The sequence below is a fragment of the Physella acuta genome, unplaced genomic scaffold (assembly GCF_028476545.2).
Source record: "Physella acuta isolate Inbredline_101_S28 unplaced genomic scaffold, ASM2847654v3 ptg000339l, whole genome shotgun sequence".
In the NCBI taxonomy this organism is placed as follows: Eukaryota; Metazoa; Mollusca; class Gastropoda; family Physidae; genus Physella; species Physella acuta.
The window spans coordinates 488,966-508,811 of NW_026731858.1; the positions used below are offsets into that span (position 1 = coordinate 488,966).

The 19,846-nt window shown below is 30.7% G+C and overlaps 2 protein-coding genes across 4 annotated transcripts; one reads left to right on the top strand and one right to left on the bottom strand.

The window, feature by feature from the left end:
* Nucleotides 1-521: 521 nt before the first annotated feature.
* Nucleotides 522-6,144, bottom strand: LOC131940997 (NHL repeat-containing protein 2). Of its 2 annotated transcripts, none has more exons than XM_059299959.1 (10): nucleotides 5,970-6,144; nucleotides 4,642-4,928; nucleotides 4,171-4,473; nucleotides 3,666-3,936; nucleotides 3,486-3,573; nucleotides 3,031-3,256; nucleotides 2,377-2,493; nucleotides 1,680-1,892; nucleotides 1,161-1,377; nucleotides 522-926 (listed from the first exon to the last, which is right to left on the bottom strand). In XM_059299959.1, exons 1-10 carry the CDS (start codon nucleotides 6,043-6,045, stop codon nucleotides 679-681), a joined length of 2,046 nt encoding a protein of 681 aa, XP_059155942.1. In that variant the 5' UTR covers nucleotides 6,046-6,144; the 3' UTR covers nucleotides 522-678. The 2 variants fall into 2 exon arrangements, with proteins under 2 accessions (XP_059155942.1, XP_059155941.1); XM_059299958.1 differs by having other exon boundaries at nucleotides 5,898-6,143.
* A 307-nt stretch (nucleotides 6,145-6,451) lies between these two features.
* On the top strand, nucleotides 6,452-19,136 carry LOC131940996 (E3 ubiquitin-protein ligase NEDD4). Of its 2 annotated transcripts, none has more exons than XM_059299955.1 (26): nucleotides 6,452-6,627; nucleotides 9,283-9,362; nucleotides 9,519-9,594; nucleotides 9,885-9,923; nucleotides 10,394-10,447; nucleotides 10,564-10,676; nucleotides 10,913-11,024; nucleotides 11,167-11,369; nucleotides 11,631-11,735; nucleotides 11,931-12,087; nucleotides 12,768-12,788; nucleotides 12,922-13,035; nucleotides 13,165-13,284; nucleotides 13,384-13,438; nucleotides 13,566-13,618; nucleotides 13,757-13,822; nucleotides 13,994-14,100; nucleotides 14,225-14,347; nucleotides 14,843-14,964; nucleotides 15,137-15,207; nucleotides 15,421-15,516; nucleotides 15,713-15,786; nucleotides 16,006-16,126; nucleotides 16,280-16,387; nucleotides 16,500-16,669; nucleotides 16,820-19,136. In XM_059299955.1, the coding sequence occupies exons 1-26, from the start codon at nucleotides 6,586-6,588 to the stop codon at nucleotides 16,920-16,922; spliced, it is 2,505 nt and encodes an 834-aa protein (XP_059155938.1). In that variant the 5' UTR covers nucleotides 6,452-6,585; the 3' UTR covers nucleotides 16,923-19,136. The 2 variants fall into 2 exon arrangements, with proteins under 2 accessions (XP_059155938.1, XP_059155940.1); XM_059299957.1 differs by having other exon boundaries at nucleotides 11,170-11,369.
* Nucleotides 19,137-19,846: the final 710 nt, after the last annotated feature.

Sequence of the window (19,846 nt, forward strand, 5' to 3'; positions counted from 1 at the left end):
ACCATCTGAATACTCTTGGTGCTAATCATCATGCTAATGGTAAGGGAGGTAAATCTACATGGGTACTGCATGGTTGGGCGGGATAAGGATGTTTGGGAACTCAGAAGTCCTGAGTTTGAACCCCAGGGAGATGGGGCTGCAACCTATAAAAAGAAAGACAACTCCAAAATTAAATAACTGCTACCTTGCTGTTTGTTTACTGGTTGACAAATGCTATCAAAGAAATTTCATTAAAAAAAAGCAGGCTGAAGTCAGAGTCATGTGGCAGATAGTATGTTGACATGTAATATGTAATTATGTTGAAGGAAATCCCATACAGTATTACAATTAAGATCAAAGAAGAAGATTGCTTAAACAATCAGATTTGCCTAGAGATAAATCATTAAACATTCAAGACAGCAAAATTTGTAATGCTAGTTATTCCAAAATATGAATAGAATTTTAACAAAACAAAGACTTAAAAGTTGTGTTTTATAAAGGTAATTTATTGTATAAAACATAGTAAAATTAGCACCAGCAGCCAATAAATATATAAACACAGTTTTTTTTTAAAGACAAGGCAAATATAGTAGCAGTAGATGAAATGTCCTTTATATAAAACATGCTAAATGTGGTACAGTTCAATAATTCAGCGATACATTAAATAAGCTTCAAATTTTTCATTTAAGTTTTCTGTTATTACCCACAACAAAACACTTGTTTAAAATGTGTTTGTTTTGGAGGTAAGCAAACATTACTTTTATCCAAGCAGGCAAATGTCTGGGCAGTTATTTTTATAGTAAACCTCCCTACATCAGCTAGTGAAGGGATTTTCAGAGTCAAACTTGCATACCCAGAACATGAGCCAGTTTCAAAAGTAATGGAATGAAGTTTCCCTTTTTGTTCTGATACAGAGAGTAACTTGAGTAGAGCTTGTCCACTTTCATCTATATAGAATATACATAACCATTAAAAATTAGGATAGCAAAAAGCTGCAGCAAGATTGCTTGCTATTATAATACTTTTTACAATAACAACTCAACATAAATCTTTATTGGGAGCAACACTGCAATATGAAATATAGATGTGGTTTGTTTTTTGTTTTTTTCACTACCAAATTTAAGTGTACACATTTTATGAACGATTGTGCTTCCACACAAAGTTTGAATGTGTAAACTCACCTAAAGCACAGATCCTCCAACTGTTTGGTGCTTCAGTGTTGATGTGCTCTCCTTCCAACAGCGTCACTGGCAGTTTGATTGTTACTGAGTTACAGCTGACTGGTATTGTGATATCATCAAGGGGAAGAAGCAGATTTTCTGGGGTTGCCTCTCTTTGTTCAACAGAATCCTTACTTTCTTTGATAACCTTGTCACCTCTAGGAAACACAAGTGGTAGCTGGAAATTAGAAAAAATACAAAAAAAAATTTAAATTATTTTTAAAACTTTAAGACAAGGGAGTAAAAAATTCTGATTAGAATAAGTTTTTGCCAAAAAAAATACTGTTGTGTGTATATATACTGTATATATTTCTATTTAAATTTATAGTTTGTAAATGGATTGCGTACAAATAATAAAATTATATCAGCTTCACCATTCTAATGTAAATTACTTTTAACCATATGTTCTTTTTAATCAGACACAAAATAAAGAGTTAAACTAAAATGAAAAACAACAAAACAAACAATTAACTAACTTACTTTGAATATTGTCTTTTCTGATAAATCAATGACTTTAATTTCATGGTTATTAGTATCAGCAACATAAATCAACTTGCTTGCAGGATGGACTGCCAACCCACCAGGCTCATTAAACTCACAAGAGGATAGGTCTGTTGTTTTAATAACTGCTCCAGGTTTACCAGTGCCAGCTAGTGTCTGACATAGTGACGTTTTCAAATCTACGATCTTTATCTAAACAGACAAAACATTCATGCATTTTAGGTAATATATCAAGTTTAAAACAGTTGTGTTTAAAAATTTACTTAAACATAAAAACCTTTTTTATTTTATATGTAAGCAAAGACATAAATATTTTTCCAGTCACTGATAAGACACTAGGGGCAGATGAAATAGAATTCATCAGTTACATTGAACTTGACATAGAAAGGGATAAAGTGGTCAGTACTATGCCCAGTTTTCCCCAACAGAAGTCAGGTACCCATCAGAGCTGGGTGGACTCTGGGACATCCTGCGATCTGAACTTGAGATTTTCAGGTTAGCAGTCTACCATTTGACTACACTGCATCATACGATAAACAAATGCATTATATATGTTAAAAAAAGATAGTTGTAGATCTGTGCAGTATACTTGATCAATCTAAAACAAAAATCATAACTTTGTCATTATAACTGTTTGTTGTTGAAAAAAAGCAAAGATTAACAAATTGTTTAATACCTTGTGATTATATGAATCTGCAACTATGAGATCTTCATTCAATAAAGCTACACCTAAAGGATGTTGGAGCTTTGCATTCATCCCTACCCCATCAGCGTCTCCAAAAGCAAATAGGTTCTATGCAACAAATAAATATAATCAAATAGTTAAAATCATTAGAATAAAATGTATAATGAAATTGCAGAGCTTTATTAAAATTATTACAGATTTGAAAATAACTTTTCCAATTTTGCACTGTTTGTGTGGGTGGGTAACCAACCCAAAAGTCTTGGATTCACTTTGCCAAGCGTGAGGCCATGATATGCCCCAGAAGTCCCTGACCTGATTGGTGCCTGACTCACATTTTGGGAAGTAAAGGTGGCTGGGAATATAACGACCAGACTTTCCTTTATGATACTGAGGTCTTGAAACTGGAAACACTACTTCACCTACTGTATTGACCCATCTGATCTTTAGATATATTTTTACTTTCCTCTTTTTTTATTTGCTTAGGATTTATCTTTCCCATTCTTTTAAAACCAACTTAAAATTGCCAACTGCTTTATAAACTTAAAGAACTTGTTGCTTGCTATTGCACTATGTAAGATACCAATGACTTACTCTGTTAACCTTGTAAAGATTAACATTTCTTCAAAAATATTTTTCTTAACTCACTGTTGGATCTTTATCTCCACCAACAAATCCAGAAACTTTGCCATTTTCCAAAGAAATCCAACGAATACTGGAACTTTCACTGTCAGCCACGTAAAGCTTCTTGTTCTTTGAACACAGAGCTAGCCCTGAAGGCTGTGCAAAACTTGCCTTCTCAGGGTAGGAGTTATTTCTGTTTTCTTCTCTTCCACTACCCGCAAACCTTACACAGGTCCGAGCTGGAAATGTTCTAGTATTTAAAAGATGTAAAAAAAAATGAAAATTAATGAAGAAAATTTAATGTGTTCTTTAAAGCTCTTTGCTACTATTAAATAAACTAATCACAACAAGCTATAAGATAATTTTTTAAATACTCCCTAATTTTGAAAGTAAAATTAACAAAATACTTCTAGACATGTTCTATTTTATACTTAAATGCACTAAATGTACTGAGGAAAAATTTCAATGTGAAGACTTACTCATTTTTTAACCATAGACCATCTGATAGAAAGTATGCCCATATCTGATGTGTTCCTGCCATGGCTATATAAATTACAGGAGCTAAGCCTGTGTAGAAAAAAGCAGATGCATTACACTTTATATTTCCATAGAGAAACAGAATTGTATCTAATATTCTAAAACATTCATTAGCTACTGACCATCTTGTGTAGTCCCTAAAACAACATCCCAGGGTGAAGAAATCTCTTGCTCTCTTGCTACTTTGCCACCCTCGTGGTCCACTCCCTGCTTACCAGTCCCTGAGAGAGTCGTTACTTTGGAGACATTAAAATCAATTTGTCTCAGGCAATGGTTGCCAGTGTCAGCAACATAAATACACCCTTGATCACATGTTACTCCTTGAGGTGACGAAAACTCAGCTGTTTCAAAATCACCATCTCTTAATCCAACATTACCATTACCAACAACAACCTTAAAAACACAAGATTTTTTTCTTAAAAATCAATAGTTATTTTAAAGATAATGTAGACTTATCTCTAAAGTTTAAAATAAACATTCTAAAATAAATGTATTGTAACAAAAAGTAACATAGTTTTTATTCACTATTATAAAAAAGAAAAACCTAAATAAGAAAAACACTTCAAACAGTTTTGTCATACATTAAATGAACTAAACTTTCTTAACAAATAAAAAGGTGTGCTCTACCTGGACAACACCAGACAAGTCTGTAATCACAATCCTATTATTCCCTGTATCAGCAATAACCAGATAATCTTTGTCTTCCCAATAATATATTTTTCCAGGAAAACTGAGACCTGTACCTGCATGTTTATCTTTCTCTAAACATACAGGTAAATGGCAAGGATGAATATGTGTGGAGTAATAGTCTGTAGCTACTTCAAGAAATTTCAAAATTTTTTCCCTGTGTCCTTCACCTGCCAAAGAGTAGATTAACTGACCATTTGGCCCAACAAATACTAAAGTAGGCCAACAAGACACTGACAAAGTCTGAAATTTAAAAAAAAAAAGAATGTTTTTGAGGAGGTAGATCAAGTATCTGGATAAAAATTAAAGAAATCTAAATCAATAATGAATATTAAAACATTTTATTTTTAGTATATTCTTTAAAACTTGTGTATACATTATTTTAAAAACAAATATAATGACAATTCATACTTGCCACAAAATAGCATCTGAATCATTCACTACTGGATGAGAGATGTTGTACCTTAAAACTGCACTTAGGATATTTTCTGTCACTTTCTCATTCAAAAATTTAGCAGAATGAACACCTACAACTGCAACACCTGACTCATGAGGAAATTTCTGCTCTACAATTTCCAAGTCTGGAAGAATATGCATGCAGTTGATACAGCAATATGTGAAGAAGTCAAGAACAATGATGTGACCTTTAAGGTTGTTTTTTATAGACAAGGGGGAAGAAACATTCAACCAGTCAAGACCTGCAACGGAAAATATAAAAACAATTTACAATTGATTACAACCAATATAAATACATAAGCATTAACTACAAAAGTACAAATGATTAAGCTAAACATGTCATGGTGCCTAAGTAAAATATAAACAATAGTCTACAACTTTAAAAATTTTAGTACAGCACTCTTTTTACAGGATAATTCCATTTTATTTTAATTTTTATGGCATGGCATTATTTGACAATGTTAATTTTCTTAATTTTATTAGGCTAATATTATACTACATTATTAGTTACATAATACATAGACTAGATTAAATGATTTTAAAAAAAGTCTATTGTTGAAGACTGTTACTATTTATAATTTAATACCCCTAAATTGCCTTAAAATCATTTTATTTACTAATTTAGCCTAGATCTATATACTCTATATCTTATCTATATATATAATTCTCTTCTGGGAGACGCTAGAAAATAAGCTGTAAACGTGCTCCCTACCAGCCCCACCCCTACATGGTCTGGTGAGCTGTGGTTCACTCTAAATGTTTACAAACAGCTGGGTTTAGTGACGACTATTAGGGGCAGATAATTTAGTTTGAAACGATTTTAAGCGTAGGAGGGGTAACTAAGTGGAGTTTACTTTAACGGAGGGGGGGGGGGTGGGGTTATCGTCCTTAATGAGCAGATAATTTGGTTTGAAACGATTTTAAACGTGGGGGGTAACTAAGTGGAGTTTAATTTAACGGAGGGGGGGGGTATCGTCCTTAACGAGCTACTTATAGTGTTTTAATTAAAGAAATATTTTCAGTGGCAGCGTTGGTAGTGTCGAATTCACAAATTATGAATAACTGAAAAGTAGAAAAAACAACAACTAAATAGCGGCGTATGATATGCCGCGGGTCTGCTCGTAGTAAATAGTATAAGATAAGTGATAAGCCTATTAAAAAATATAATAGAATAATAAAATTAATAAAATAAATATTATAAAATATAATACCAGGAGCAAAATCTGGAATTTGGAAATTAAATGCATCCATTTTTTGTAAATGTTTAGTAATTAACTCTTTACATTTAATATCTTTAACATGAAATATGTCATCGAAATCAGCAATGATCTCAAGAGCACTAAAGATTGACGCTTCCATGTTATTCTCTCGACGTAGTCTAAATATTACTAAATAATAGTAAAATTTCAAATAGAGATCGCGATCTAGAAATTAGGTTTATTTATTTGGCCAAATTATGTTTGTAAATAAGATCGCCAATGGCCAGATAAAAAATGTTTGGATTGCCAAACACTAATTTTTCAAAACCATACGCCCAGACAAACCTACTTTAACTCTCAAAAGTAGCCCCCCCCCCCTCTCCCCTCTCTTTATTTACCACAGCAGTCAATTATTTTTTTTGAAGACCCCACTAAGATAATTTTTGCAAAAAATGCCCTTTGAATCAAGTTGTTTTTGTATTGGAATTTATAGCACTTAATAATTTTTGCTTATGCCTATTTTAAACAGTTGTCTTCCCTACATACGGGAGTTTTCGTATGTTTTGTTTATTTCGTCATCAATCTATGGGTATCAGACAAGGCTGATTCTTCATCTTCAGGATGTTTTTATTATGACCACTTAGGAAACGGCAGCCTAAATTGTAGAGGAGATCGAGTCGTTATTCATTGCTTATAAAATATGGCTGCAAGCCAAACTATTTATGGTTTGCCTGTCGATTGTGTAAGTTTCAACGGGATGTCCTGATAAAGTTAAAATAAAATTGTTCATAAATTATAAAATTTCTTTCACTTCCTCACCTCACCAGGTGACCAGAGTGATGAGTGCTGCTGAGATGATGATATAACAGTTTATAACTTGTAGTCTACTACTAGAATTCTAGACTAGAGATCACTAGATCTAGAGTAGAGACTTTACTAAATTTAGTCAGATTTATTTAGATCTAGCTATACTCTCATCTAGATCTAGTCACTTCTACTTCTAATCTTAAATAATTCATTAATTGGGTAATCTATCGTTTTGGGTACGTAAAATCGCCCGCTGCTATTAATGTACGAATACGTTACCTCATTGTCAAGGCTTTTAATAATTTAATTAATAGGAGTATATTGTCATATGTTTGTGTCAAATATTATAGATAAATGAATAATAAACCTAAATCAATGGCTAAATATATCGATATAGGCCAGAAATTAACTTTAAACAGCAGTGTCTGAGAGCAAGATTTGCTATATATTATATAAACAGTATTAAACAGCAGCCATTTGTAAAATAGAGTGGCTTCCCCCTGAATCGCCCGCTAAATGCTTATAAAAATAAAACTTAAACAAGATGGCTGCTATAGTAAATAAGAATGGTTGCATCTGTTGGAAACATCGCTAGTCTTCATTTATTACGGAAAAGTTTTAATTCAATTGTTTAAAAACAGGTACATAAATGAAACAAGGAAACATTTTTGTATTTTAAAAAACATAAATCCTCCTCAAAATGTAAAATAATTATTAAAATTTAAGGAGTCACCTGGTTTTCACATTGCAAGTCGCGGGCGATTTTACGTACCCAAAACGATAGATTACCATTAATTGTGTAAATTTGTAAATCTACACTTAAGACTTAACACTACACTTAGTACACTATTCTACACATCACTCAAATCTTCAAGATTTAGAAATCCAAAAATTAAATTATAGAGCACAGAATAGTGAAGTGACTAGACTAGAATTTTTGGCTCATAGAAACTTTATCAGCATGACTTTTATGCAAAAGTTTTGCAAAACCACTGCGCCTGCGCGTAAACTGTTCATTTATGAACACCTCCGTTTGTTTTCTCTTTCAAGAATTTTTTAAATGTTGCATGGTACTCACATTTCTATTTTTACACCACCACAGATGAAGTGACCAAGGGTTGGACTTAATGGCAAAACTTGAACAAATCAATGCTTAGCTAAAAGGCTACACTAAAAGTAGCTTCTATGCTATATTACTATATATGTTTCTATATATCTATGGAACATCATAAATGGGGTTTTTTCTACTTACACAATAAAAAAGGGGTGTTGGTTGACATATTAGGCCTTTTTGGGCACACACATTAGAGTGAACCGCAACAGTATACATTTTTTTTATTAAATATGTATTTAGGGTTTTAACATAAATTAGATATATGTTTTATCTTGTGACCTAATTCTATAAAGTAAAAACACACTTTGTATGCGTAAAAACATTTGCCCACTATTGAAGACAGATAATTATAATAGGCTGAGTAATAACTGGTATAGTTGGTCAGAGAGCATGTAGACAAAAGACTGGAGGGACTGGTTGTGAAAAAGGGAAAGTGTCAAAATATGGTCAAGAACGCGTGACTGGTGAAAATGGAAAGTGGGGGAAAATAAGACAGATTGTTTGCGTGATGTGACTTGGCTGGCTTAGCTGCGAACTAAGCTAGTAATGTCAAAGAAAGGTGATTAGTTAATATGGCTTAAATACAAGTATATGGTTATCTTTTTTTGTCAATATAATAGATAATTAAAAAATAATAAACCAAATGCAATATTATATCAAAATAGGCCAGAAATTATTTTAAAATATTTTAGTAACTTTTAAAACATAGGCCTAAATCCCTTAAAATTGTAAAATAATTACTAAAATTGTATTAGTCACCTTTCTTTCACATTACTAGCTTCAGCCTGAAGCAAAGATTACCAAATTTATAGTTATAGCTTTTGTGATCTAGTAGCTATCATAACATTCTCAGCATAATCACTTGTTGTCACTTATCTAAATCTATCCAGATTAGCATTCATAATCATTTGTTGTTTTTTTCTGTAAAGCCCATTTGTTTGGGTGTTTCAGCGGAAACAGGCTATGCAATAAAAAAACCTTTAGTATTTATTTTATTTTTTAAAAAGTGGATGAACACAGTGCATTAAAAGCCAACTTGAACAATTTTACATTATATATATTCGCCCTTACACTTATGCCTGTTGTAGTTTGTGTTTTTAAAAGTTAGCAATGATCATCTACTTAGCCATCACTGTCACTTATTGAATGTAAACCATATTCAGGATTGTATTTAACTATTATCAGATTTTAAACCAATTAGACAAAACATCCATTACTTATCAGTTATTATTTTAAGCTCCACTCTCTTTACTAAACATATGCAATGCTTTTTGGGAAAACAAACTTATATTCTTGCTGTTTTAAGAAAACTAAACAGAACATGCATTATAAATGGTTAAAAATAATCACATCTTATATCTTATTGAACTTTGGATAATTATTTCTAGAAGTACTTAAACATTTGTTTGTACTCAATTGTAGTTTAACAAATAAAAAGAAATTAAAGGTTTTTTTTTTTTTTAATATTTATTTCAGGATGATGGTGACGTAAAACTTATACGTATCAAAGTTATAGAAGGAGTCAATCTAGCTAAAAAAGACATCTTTGGAGCAAGGTTAAAAATCTAGTTTTGTCTTCTTAGAAAAATTGTAATCACTAGTCTTTAAAATATTTACTTATCAAGAAGCACCAAATTGAATAAAATTTGTACTAACTCTTTCTAGAATTGAAAAATGTCTCAAACATCTTTCTGTTTTTTCCTTTTTTATAGTGATCCTTATGTAAAGATTTCATTAATTCAGAAAGGCATCCTTATTGATACCAAACAAACTCATGTTGTGAAAAAGGTAAGCCTTTAACCATTAATTATTATTAGAAAATTATTGGAATTAATATACAACTTAATTTTTTTAAATCTATTAATGTCAATCCAGTTATCACCTGTTATCATTATTTTTATATTTTGCTGATAGTGAACACAATTGCCATATATTTTGTTAAAAGAAATTGGAAACAGTTAATTTTTGTTTAATTAGATCTAATTTTTAAATTTTAGATATTTATAAACCTAATATAAAAAATGAATTGTAAAAAAAAAGAATTGTAATATAATTATTATTTTTTTTTTAAATTTCAGTCTCTCAACCCAAAATGGTACGAAGATTTCATATTTCGAGTAAGTAGATATTACTATTGCTTTATAGTAAACAGGTCTAGGTTGTTATCAAAATATTCACCCAAAATAATAATTTTATTAATACTCTTTTTTTTTTGTGGAGTGGAGGGGGGTGTCTAAGAATATCATTTAGTATGAGGGGATTTATTTATGGAATTGTTAAGTTCAAAAGTTCTTTAAAAATTGTGTTTGTTATATTTGCAATCACTTAAACTTGCTTGTAGTGTTATTATTTTAATAGAATTGTTGCACTAATAGTCTATTAAGTTTGATATAAATACAAAATCATTAAAAATAATTTCAAGTTGTTTATTTTAATAAATCATTACACCATCATAATAGTTTGTTTTAAAAAAATTTCATTTTTTAGTTTTAGGAATGGTAAAATGTGGGGAATGGCTTTTCAAGATTTTTTTTTATTTCATTGTTGTCCAGTAGGGCCTATATATGTATATTTTTTTATTATTCAGGTGAATCCAGAAAATTGTATCATTCTTCTGGAAGTATTTGATTCAAATCGAGTGGTAAGTGGTTTTTAAAATTGTTTTTTAATGAAACTAAAACTTTTAAAAATTATTTGTTCGTGTCCATGATTTAAAAAAAAAAATTTTTTAGACAAAATATTATTTATATCAATCAGACACGAGATGACTTCTTAGGATTAATTGAATTAAATCTCAACCATATGAGTATTTCAACTGAAAGGGCTGGTAGGGATATAACATGCAAGAACTTTGTCCTTAGACCAAGAAGGTGAGAATCTTGAGATTTTTTCTTATTGGTAAAACAATACGCCAAGATGTGTACAATATTTGTATTTCCATTTATAAAATATCTAGTCAGCTACAGGCAAACCAAATGCTGTGATAACTTTGTTTTACTCTATAATTAAAAACTTAATTTTGCTGGTTGATTTAAAATATGTATTTTACAGTAATTTATAAAATTTGAAAGGATGAACTAAAAATGTAATATGTTTATTTGTATAGTTCTCGCTCAAGAGTCCGGGGACATTTATCACTTTACTTGGCATACTGTGGAAATGAAGAGGAAGAGGAAATAGATGATACAGATACAGCATCAGGAATCACATCAAATGAGGTATAAAAGCATTTTACAATTCAGATTTTTCTTACTTTTACCATCCATATTTTCTACAATTCTATCCACTTATTTTGTCCTCAAAAACTGTATCATTTTTGTCATTTATTTATTATTTCTTTATCCTTGTTTAACCATCAAGCAGCCAGGCTGGGAAGTTGTGGAGCTTGAAGCAGCCACACCCACAGATGTAGGAGCCTCTGGGCCTACTGTAAATGAACATGAAACAAATCAAAACTTAAACCAACCATTACCTCCAGGCTGGGAACAGCAAATGGATCCATCTGGAAAAGTCTATTATGTCAATCACACTACCAGGACAACACAGTGGAATCGACCTACAGAGTTAGTGGTTTCTTATAATTAAGTACCTCTATAGCTTGTAAAATACTGTATGCTGGTGACATCCTTTGCTGATAATTTTCTCGGCAAACTGTGAAGCTCATCTTTAGTGTTACTAAACCAATATTTTCTTAAATCTTGATGGCAAGTTTGTTTTCCTGAAGATTTTTTTAATGGGCCATACATGAACATAAAACATCTAATGTATGCCAGATAGACAGTGTTTTTAGAAGGATTAACACATACAGCTTTATCATTTTGTAGATCATCCACCCTGCCTCCAGGATGGGAAGAACGTACTGATGCTAATGGTAGATTTTATTATGTTAACCACAACACAAGAACAACACAGTGGGAGAGACCTACAGGGTAATTGGTTTCTCCTAAAGTATTTTTAAATGTAACATTTGCAGACTTTTTTTTGTAAATGTTAGAGTTTCTAACTTTTTATTAATGAAAGATAATTTGATTTTATTTTTGTTATGTAGACTCTATTAAATTATCTCTTGCATTTGTTTTTGACATTTATATACCGATAGTTATATAACCACTACTTATAAACAGAGGAACAGATTCACTTTCTGCTATAGATGTACAACGTCAGCGTAGTTTAGAAGCACAGCAGTTGTATAGAAATCGTAGACATATTAGCCAAGATGACACACTAAGTCTTACTTCTTCAGTCAGTGAAGTAAATTTACATGGAGAGGAGGAGAGAAGGGTGAGTCATCTATTTCTTTGCATTTAAAATCTATCACTTTCTGTTTTTAATGTTTCTTGGTTAAAAATAGTATGGGGGAATTCAAACTTAATTTAATGAGCACTGCTGCAACCATTCATGAAAAGAAAATTGTAGTTGTGTTTTATGATACTTGACGGAATACATTATGGGGGTCATCCATAAATGACGTCACGCTTTTTTTGACGCTTTTTACCTCCTCCCCCCCCCCCCCTCCCCTCCGTCACACATTGTCACAAAAAGCCAACCCCCAACCCCCCCCCCCCCCCTAAAATGACGTCACACCTCAACCTACAACCCCCCCTCAAAATTGCAGTTGAATTTTTTTTTAAAACATCGATATTTCTCTAAAATCTTGTTTGAACTCATTCAAAATAGAGTATTTTAATCAATTCTTATTACAATTTATTAAAACAGTTTTCTAAAATGCGAAATAACGTCTAAAATTCGTTTTCTAACATTGCTTTTTTATAAAGCAAAAGTGTGACGTCGTACCATCTGGAACCCCCCCCCCCCCCTCCCCCTCATCACACACCGTCACAAAATTACGGACCCCCCTCCCCCCTACAAGTGTGACGTCATTTATGGACGACCCCTATTGTAAACTATAAAATGATGATTTCTTATCTTTTGATTATTATCTTTTTACTTCAAATTTACAGAGACGAAGTATGCCAGGTTCTGTAAGTAAAAGAAAATAATTTTCTTGTGTTGAATTCAAGTCATTAGCATTACATTTGAAAGAAATATCATAATTTACATTGCAGTGTTTTGTTGTTTTATTATGCAGTATTTTGTTATTTTATTATCATGTAGCAAAATGGCAGTGAGGATCAAGAAGAGGAACCTCTCCCTGCTGGTTGGGCCATAGGTATAGCACCAAATGGCAGAACATTTTTTATTGATCACAATACTAGAGCTACTAGCTGGGTAATACATTTTATTCACACATAGCTTATGGCATTTTTATTTAAATGTTTGTTATCTAGAATGCTATATTAAATTAGTAATTCTAGTTCACTTAACTAATCTCATTCTCTTTTTGATATGACCATAAAGGAAGATCCTAGGAAAAGCAATCTGCATCGTGGGGGATCTCTTAAAACCACAGAATCTCCAAGTCCGATGTTTCGATCATCTTCTGTTGAGGATTTGCTTCATAAACTTGGTCCATTACCAGTAAGATTGATGAGTACTTTTCTTAATGCTTTTACTTTTTAAAATACACACATATCTGTATTTCTCGACATGCTTCATATTTTCTATATTTTCTTTTAGCCTGGTTGGGAAGAAAGAACACATGTAGATGGTAGAGTTTTTTTCATAGATCACAGTAAGTTAATATTTTCTATTCATAACATTTTAGACTATTCCTTAAGATTGACTGTCTAGTTTTTGTAATATCAGTAGCATAATCCTTTTTTTTTTTGCTTATAACATGCTTACCTAATTTCATGCAGATAATAAAACAACACACTGGGAGGACCCACGATTACAAAAGATCGGTGGTCCTGTAAGTATCACTTTATTCTGCTTTTACTTTATATTAAACCAAGATCGTATTTCATCTCAATGTAAATAAATTGTTATTGTTTTTTTTTCATTTAATGCAATGTTTATTATGCTTGTATTTGTTTTTTTCACAATGTAGGCTATACCCTATTCAAGAGATTATAAACGTAAATATGAATACTTCAGATCAAAGTTACGAAAGCCTGTAAGTTTTAGCTTTTACTTTGCTCATTTTTATTACTGCCATGTGTTTTTTTTTAATTTATTACTAGATTTCTTGAAAATATGTTTCATGTTATCTGTGGGGATCTTTATAGTTTAAGCAATTTTTTTACAGTAATTGCATTAGCAAATGTATGTACATTTTCTTTTCCAGAGCTCCCTACCTAATAAAATAGATATTAAAGTGACAAGAAGAAATGTGTTTGAAGATTCATTTAGGTTGATTATGGGTGTGAAAAATCCAGAAATGCTTAAGACGAGGTATATTTCAATATATATATATATTTGTGCATGCTACTTTCACTGATTAGAAGTGTAATGTAGTCATGTAAAAATGATGTATCAGAGCAACAGACTAGTTTAGATTATAATTTTTTCTCTACAGATTGTGGATTGAATTTGATGGTGAAATTGGTTTGGATTATGGAGGTGTTGCCAGAGAATGGTTTTACTTGCTTTCCAAAGAAATGTTTAACCCATATTATGGTCTTTTTGAATATTCTGCTACGTGAGTAACAGGCTTAACATTTCAGTGACAGGTTTTTATCTAGAATTTGGAAAATAGCATCAGTATAGAGCAGGGGTCTCCAAACTTTTCAGTCCGAGGGCCGCATTAGCTATCAAATTTCAGTTCGGGGGCCAGTTTCTTCCAGAAATGTCTTTGATTTTTCTGGGCAAAGTTCCTCCGCCATCACCAACAAACGGGTTTTCCGTGAACAAAAGAGTCTCCACGGGCCGGATGAGAGGACCTCGCGGGCTGCATCCGGCCCGCGGGCCGTAGTTTGGAGACCCCTGGTATAGAGTATTAACTGTTAAGCATATTTCACCTAGTATTTATGTTCCAATTGCTTTTAAATAATTACCATTAAGTGTATTAAAATGGGATTGTTTGTAGGTATTTTTTAACAGCTACTTATTGTCTTCATTCAATTGTACTTTAATACATGCAATTCATTTGCACATATGTTGATCTATCATTTTACTTGTTTTTATTCACTTGTAGTGACAATTATACTCTTCAAATAAATGCACTCTCTGGGCTTCTGAATGAGGAACATTTGTTATACTTTGAATTTATTGGAAGGATTGCTGGAATGGCAGTTTTTCATGGAAAGTTATTGGATGGTAGGGATAATTTGAATAATGACAATAATATTTTGAATTGCTATGCACAAATATTTTAATCATGTTTTGACATTTTAATTGTGTATTATTTTTTGTTGTGATTTCTGTTCAGACTCACAGTTCAACCAAAATATCTAATACTAATCATTATATTATGACAAATTTTTTAAAGCATTTTTCATCCGACCCTTCTACAAAATGATGTTAAAGAAATCAATTACTTTGAATGACATGGAGTCTGTTGTAAGTACTTTAATGAGCATGACATTGTCTTTGGCTTATTTTATCATTATAATTTTTTTTAATGTTAAACTTTTTAATTTCTTGCTGTTTTTAATTTGCACATTTTAATCTTTTTTTTTTTTTAAATTATGTTGTATTTATAGTATTTTTGGTGTAACTAAAGTAACTTTTAGTAATTTTTTTTAATGAGGATAAATTATACTTTTCTTTCAGGATTCCGAGTATTATAACTCTTTAATATGGATACAAGATAATGACCCAGCTGAGTTGGAAATGTTTTTTTCTGTAGAAGAAGATCAGTTTGGTGAAGTAAGTGCTCATTACCAGAAAATATACCCACAGACTTTTGTATAGTTTTTTTTTTAAATAATATGTATGTTACAATTTTTCTCTCACTTATAATTTTAAGCTGTAATGGAAGACTGAATGTTGTCACAATTTTACTTTTTCTATTGATAACATTTTAGTTGAATGTTGTGTTTCTAATGTTGATATTTTCTTGCAGATAAAAGAGAAGGACTTAAAACCTAATGGGAGAAATATTCCTGTCACAAATGAAAACAAGCATGAGTATATCAAGTGTGTTATGTTTATTTTTTATAGTTATTCCCTTAATGACTACCCTTGTTAGTTTTTCTTTCAAAAAAAATTAAAAATGTTTTGAATATCAAATTTCTTGACTGGTAAGAAATTTTTAAAATATCAAATAAACTACAACAGTACTATACATAAAGAGACAGCTTGCACAATACTTTTTTAAAGATACCATTTAATTCAGATTTGATTTCTTTATTGTAGCTGTGTTATAAAATGGAGGTTTTCTGCACGAGTTGACAGTCAGATGAAAGCTTTTATGAAAGGATTTAATGCTCTTATTCCTCAAGATCTGTTACAGATATTTGATGAGAATGAACTTGAGGTATCATTTCATAAATATGTCATTGTACAAAATATGTCTTATTGAAAGTTAAAGACAAACTCTTTTTTTAGAGAAGAATATCTATTTTTGAAAATATGGTTTTATTAGTTCTTTGTTACTTTTTCTCAATGCTAACCTTTTTTTACACACCAGCTGTTAATGTGTGGTTTACAAGATGTTGATGTTAATAATTGGAAGCAAAACACTGTCTACAAAGGAGAATATAATCCTAATCATCCAGTCATTATAAACTTTTGGAAGGTAATTTGTTGATATTCTCCTTAAATCTTTGTTGGTTTTTTGTATGCAATGTTTTTTAATAAAATTGATTGTTCAGTTTTCCAAATTAGTAATCATGTTTATTTTATTTCAGGCTGTTTATTCATTTAACAATGAAATGAGGTCCAGACTTCTTCAGTTTGTAACTGGCACCTCTAGAGTACCAATGAATGGTTTTGCTGAGCTGTACGGCAGTAATGGACCACAGTTGTTCACTATAGAGAAATGGGGTGATACAGACAAGTTCCCTAGAGCTCACACATGGTGAGTGTTATTGGTTAATTGTGAACATTATTGCTATACAAAAGTTTCAAATGTATGGTATTTTCTAAATCAACTTTATCTATTTGCTGACTAATTAAAAGCTCATATTTTCTCCATGAAATTTAAGGAAAAAAAATTGTTTAATTTCAGCTTTAACAGGCTAGACTTGCCACCTTATCCATCCTATCATGAGCTGAGAAACAAGCTAATGACTGCCATTGAAAACACACAAGGATTTGAGGGTGTTGACTAACAGGACTTTTTTTTTATCTATAAAATATTTGAAAGGTTGTATTTTTAAATATCAGATATTTTTATTTTATGATATTAACATAGTTTTTTACCCTTGAAAGTAATAGGTTTTCTTAAAATTATTTCTGAGTTTGATGAAAATAGTTACGTTCTAGTCACACCCGTTTCTTTTTTTTTTTTTGCATTTTGGAAAATTAAAAGCATTGGAGGAGTCATGTTTTCAGCTCTCTTGACACTGGTGCTTTATTTGTGGTGCCTGATTAAATCACTGTAAGAATGGATTGTCTGCCTGTTGGTAACTTTTGTAAATCTTCCATATGTATATATGTTACAGCAACATATTCAACAATCTTTTTTTTTATTGTAATTTGGATACATTTATTTTCAAGCAATTATGTTGGATTTCTGGTTGTTTGTAAAAGGAATATTTGGGATAAAGGTTTGTATTGATTGGGAAAACATAGAGTGTGTGACATGTTTTCATTTGTATTATTATGTCCACATAATATAAACTGTAAGGTCATAACAGAAAGTCAAATGTGTTGCAATTTTAATGCATTTTAGTATATTAATTGCATAATAGCACCATTTTTTTGTTTCTTTGTGCTGTCGAGTTTGAGCATGGTTTTGATGGAAAACAGCTTGTGAGTGAAAAAACTGTTATATAGTGTGATGTGAGAATCTAAGCTGAGAAAATAAATATAAATATTTTTTAAATTTATACTTGGATGAGTGCACAAAATTTATGTTTTATAAGTTCCCCACATCATCTTTTTAAACCTGTTCATCTCTTTTTTTTAAATGTATTATACATAAAAATGTAATGTTAACACTTAAATTGCTTTTCTAAAAAAGCCTGCATTAACAACATTCTAAACTCTAAGGGCTTTATTATTTGTGAGAGCAGAATCTCCAAACAATGCTAGCTACTAGGACAAAAGGAAAATGAGTTGTGACATTTACTTACATATAATCACATATAATCACACCTTTTTATAGTCAGATACATTAATATTATGCATCAGTTTATGTGCCCATATATTTTTATATTTTCCATTTCTAAATTATTTTGACTCTTTTACAATCATTATATGGGTGACAATACCTTTTAAGCTATTTAATATGTAAAATGTACACTTTTTAAAAAGAAACTAAATGAGTTAAATATTGTATTATTGTGATGTAACTCAAAAGAATTTAAATAATTTAGAACATTCCCTTAAAACATAAATGAAGTAATTATTGTAATTGTAGATTTATTTATAAAAATGTTCATGTTTGCCTTGTTTTTGTAGAACATGTATTATAGGCTTGTTTAAAGAAAAGTCTTAGTTCAAAAGGTAAATGTTTATTTATAAGGCACTGATATAATTTGTAACTGATAATTTCCTCAAATGTTTAATTAAAATACAGAAAATTGTAGGCCCAATTAAAATGTTAAACATTTATTTCTAAAATCAAGGGCAAATTTTTAACAAAATTCTCCTTTTGGTCTTATTCTGATAATGGCTTATGCTTAATAACTTAGCTTATTTCCTTGTATTTTTAACAAAATAAACATTCTAGTTTTATATTCGTATATATATATATATATTTCGGCGCAGATGGTAAGCCACATTGCAAATTAGTAATTGGGGTTTACTACTAGATTTTAAATATTAAGCTTAGACTTTGACACATAGTTTTGAATACTTTCATTTTTTAAATAATTTTTTCTATCCCAGAGCATGACTTATAAGAAATTGTATTTGTTCACTTGCTAAGCAATTTATTGCCTATATTTTTTATATTGCCAGTGTGCAAGAAAGTGTAAGGATAGGTTAGATGAACTTTAAAATACCTATTGCTATTTATTTCAGTGTTTGGAGGATGCAAATCCTTAATTTTCTATTAAATGTAACTCTTCATTTGTTTACTGTCATTATCCCTTCCCTTATGTTATGACTGTGATAATACACATTTGTAAAAATGAAAATGTTTTTTTGTTTTAAATATTAATTTGTCGTAGATTGTTTCGTATTTCTGTGTACAAGACTAAACTAATCGTCAATGCATTTATCTGACAGTGCACTAATTGTCAATTGTGCCTTTTGGATTTCATCATTGCCACAGTTAACTTGTTAGTTCATTTTTTTTAAAAACCATTTTGTCTACAAGAGGTATTTAATTTGCATTTCAATAATGAATAATAGATTAAATAAAAGTTAAAAAGTGATGTTAATTAAAATTGTGTGTATTGTTATGCTTAAGTTAGTCTCGAAAATGAAAATAGTTTGAGAGCATTAATGAATATTATATAAAATTGTAAAGATTTAGATAGAATGGAGAGGAATAATTCATTTTATTATTGCATGTTTTTGTCTGCACTTTTTAAGTGTAAAGATTTTAAATTTGTATTGGAATTCACTAAAAAGATTTAGGGTAACCTGTCACAAGCTGTTAAAGAGTTAACGTCTTATAGACTAATTTTAAAAATTGGGTTCCGGCACTTACTCATCTAACCATGCAGTTTTAAATTTATGTACCATTTAATTTCTTTTAACACCAAGTCTAGCCAATTTGATTTATGTAAGGTCTTAATTATTTATAGGTTGCATTGTCTCTTATTTTCTGGTGTGGCCAGTACTAATTAATAATGGAGTGAAAAAAAATTAATTCTGGATTTATTATACTTTTGATTATTATTCTCAATATTGGTTGTTTTTTTTTATAAAATCAATAATAGTTTTATATAGGTTGTTATTTAATCAATTTTCTCCGGGATGTTTTTAAAGATTATCCACCTAACACTTACACTTTTCAAAGCAAATCTGAGAGATGTCTCAATGCAATTCTCAGAAATGTATTTTATTTGATATTTTAATAACTTTCATCCATCTGCTACCATTACATATGTAAGTGTAAGCATAACTGGCCTTTGAAAAA

Excerpts from the sequence above, each read along its gene's own strand:
- LOC131940997 (XM_059299958.1), bottom strand. The coding sequence starts at position 6,045 with ATGGAAGCGTCAATCTTTAGTGCTCTTGAGATCATTGCTGATTTCGAT. Across the intron at positions 4,474-4,641 it reads CAGATGCTATTTTGTGGCAA|ACTTTGTCAGTGTCTTGTTG; the intron begins GTATGAATTGTC and ends TTTAAATTTCAG. Across the intron at positions 927-1,160 it reads TTGGAGGATCTGTGCTTTAG|ATGAAAGTGGACAAGCTCTA; the intron begins GTGAGTTTACAC and ends TATTCTATATAG.
- LOC131940996 (XM_059299955.1), top strand. The coding sequence starts at position 6,586 with ATGGCTGCAAGCCAAACTATTTATGGTTTGCCTGTCGATTGT. Across the intron at positions 11,370-11,630 it reads CAGTGGAATCGACCTACAGA|ATCATCCACCCTGCCTCCAG; the intron begins GTTAGTGGTTTC and ends ATCATTTTGTAG. Across the intron at positions 12,088-12,767 it reads ATGGAGAGGAGGAGAGAAGG|AGACGAAGTATGCCAGGTTC; the intron begins GTGAGTCATCTA and ends TCAAATTTACAG.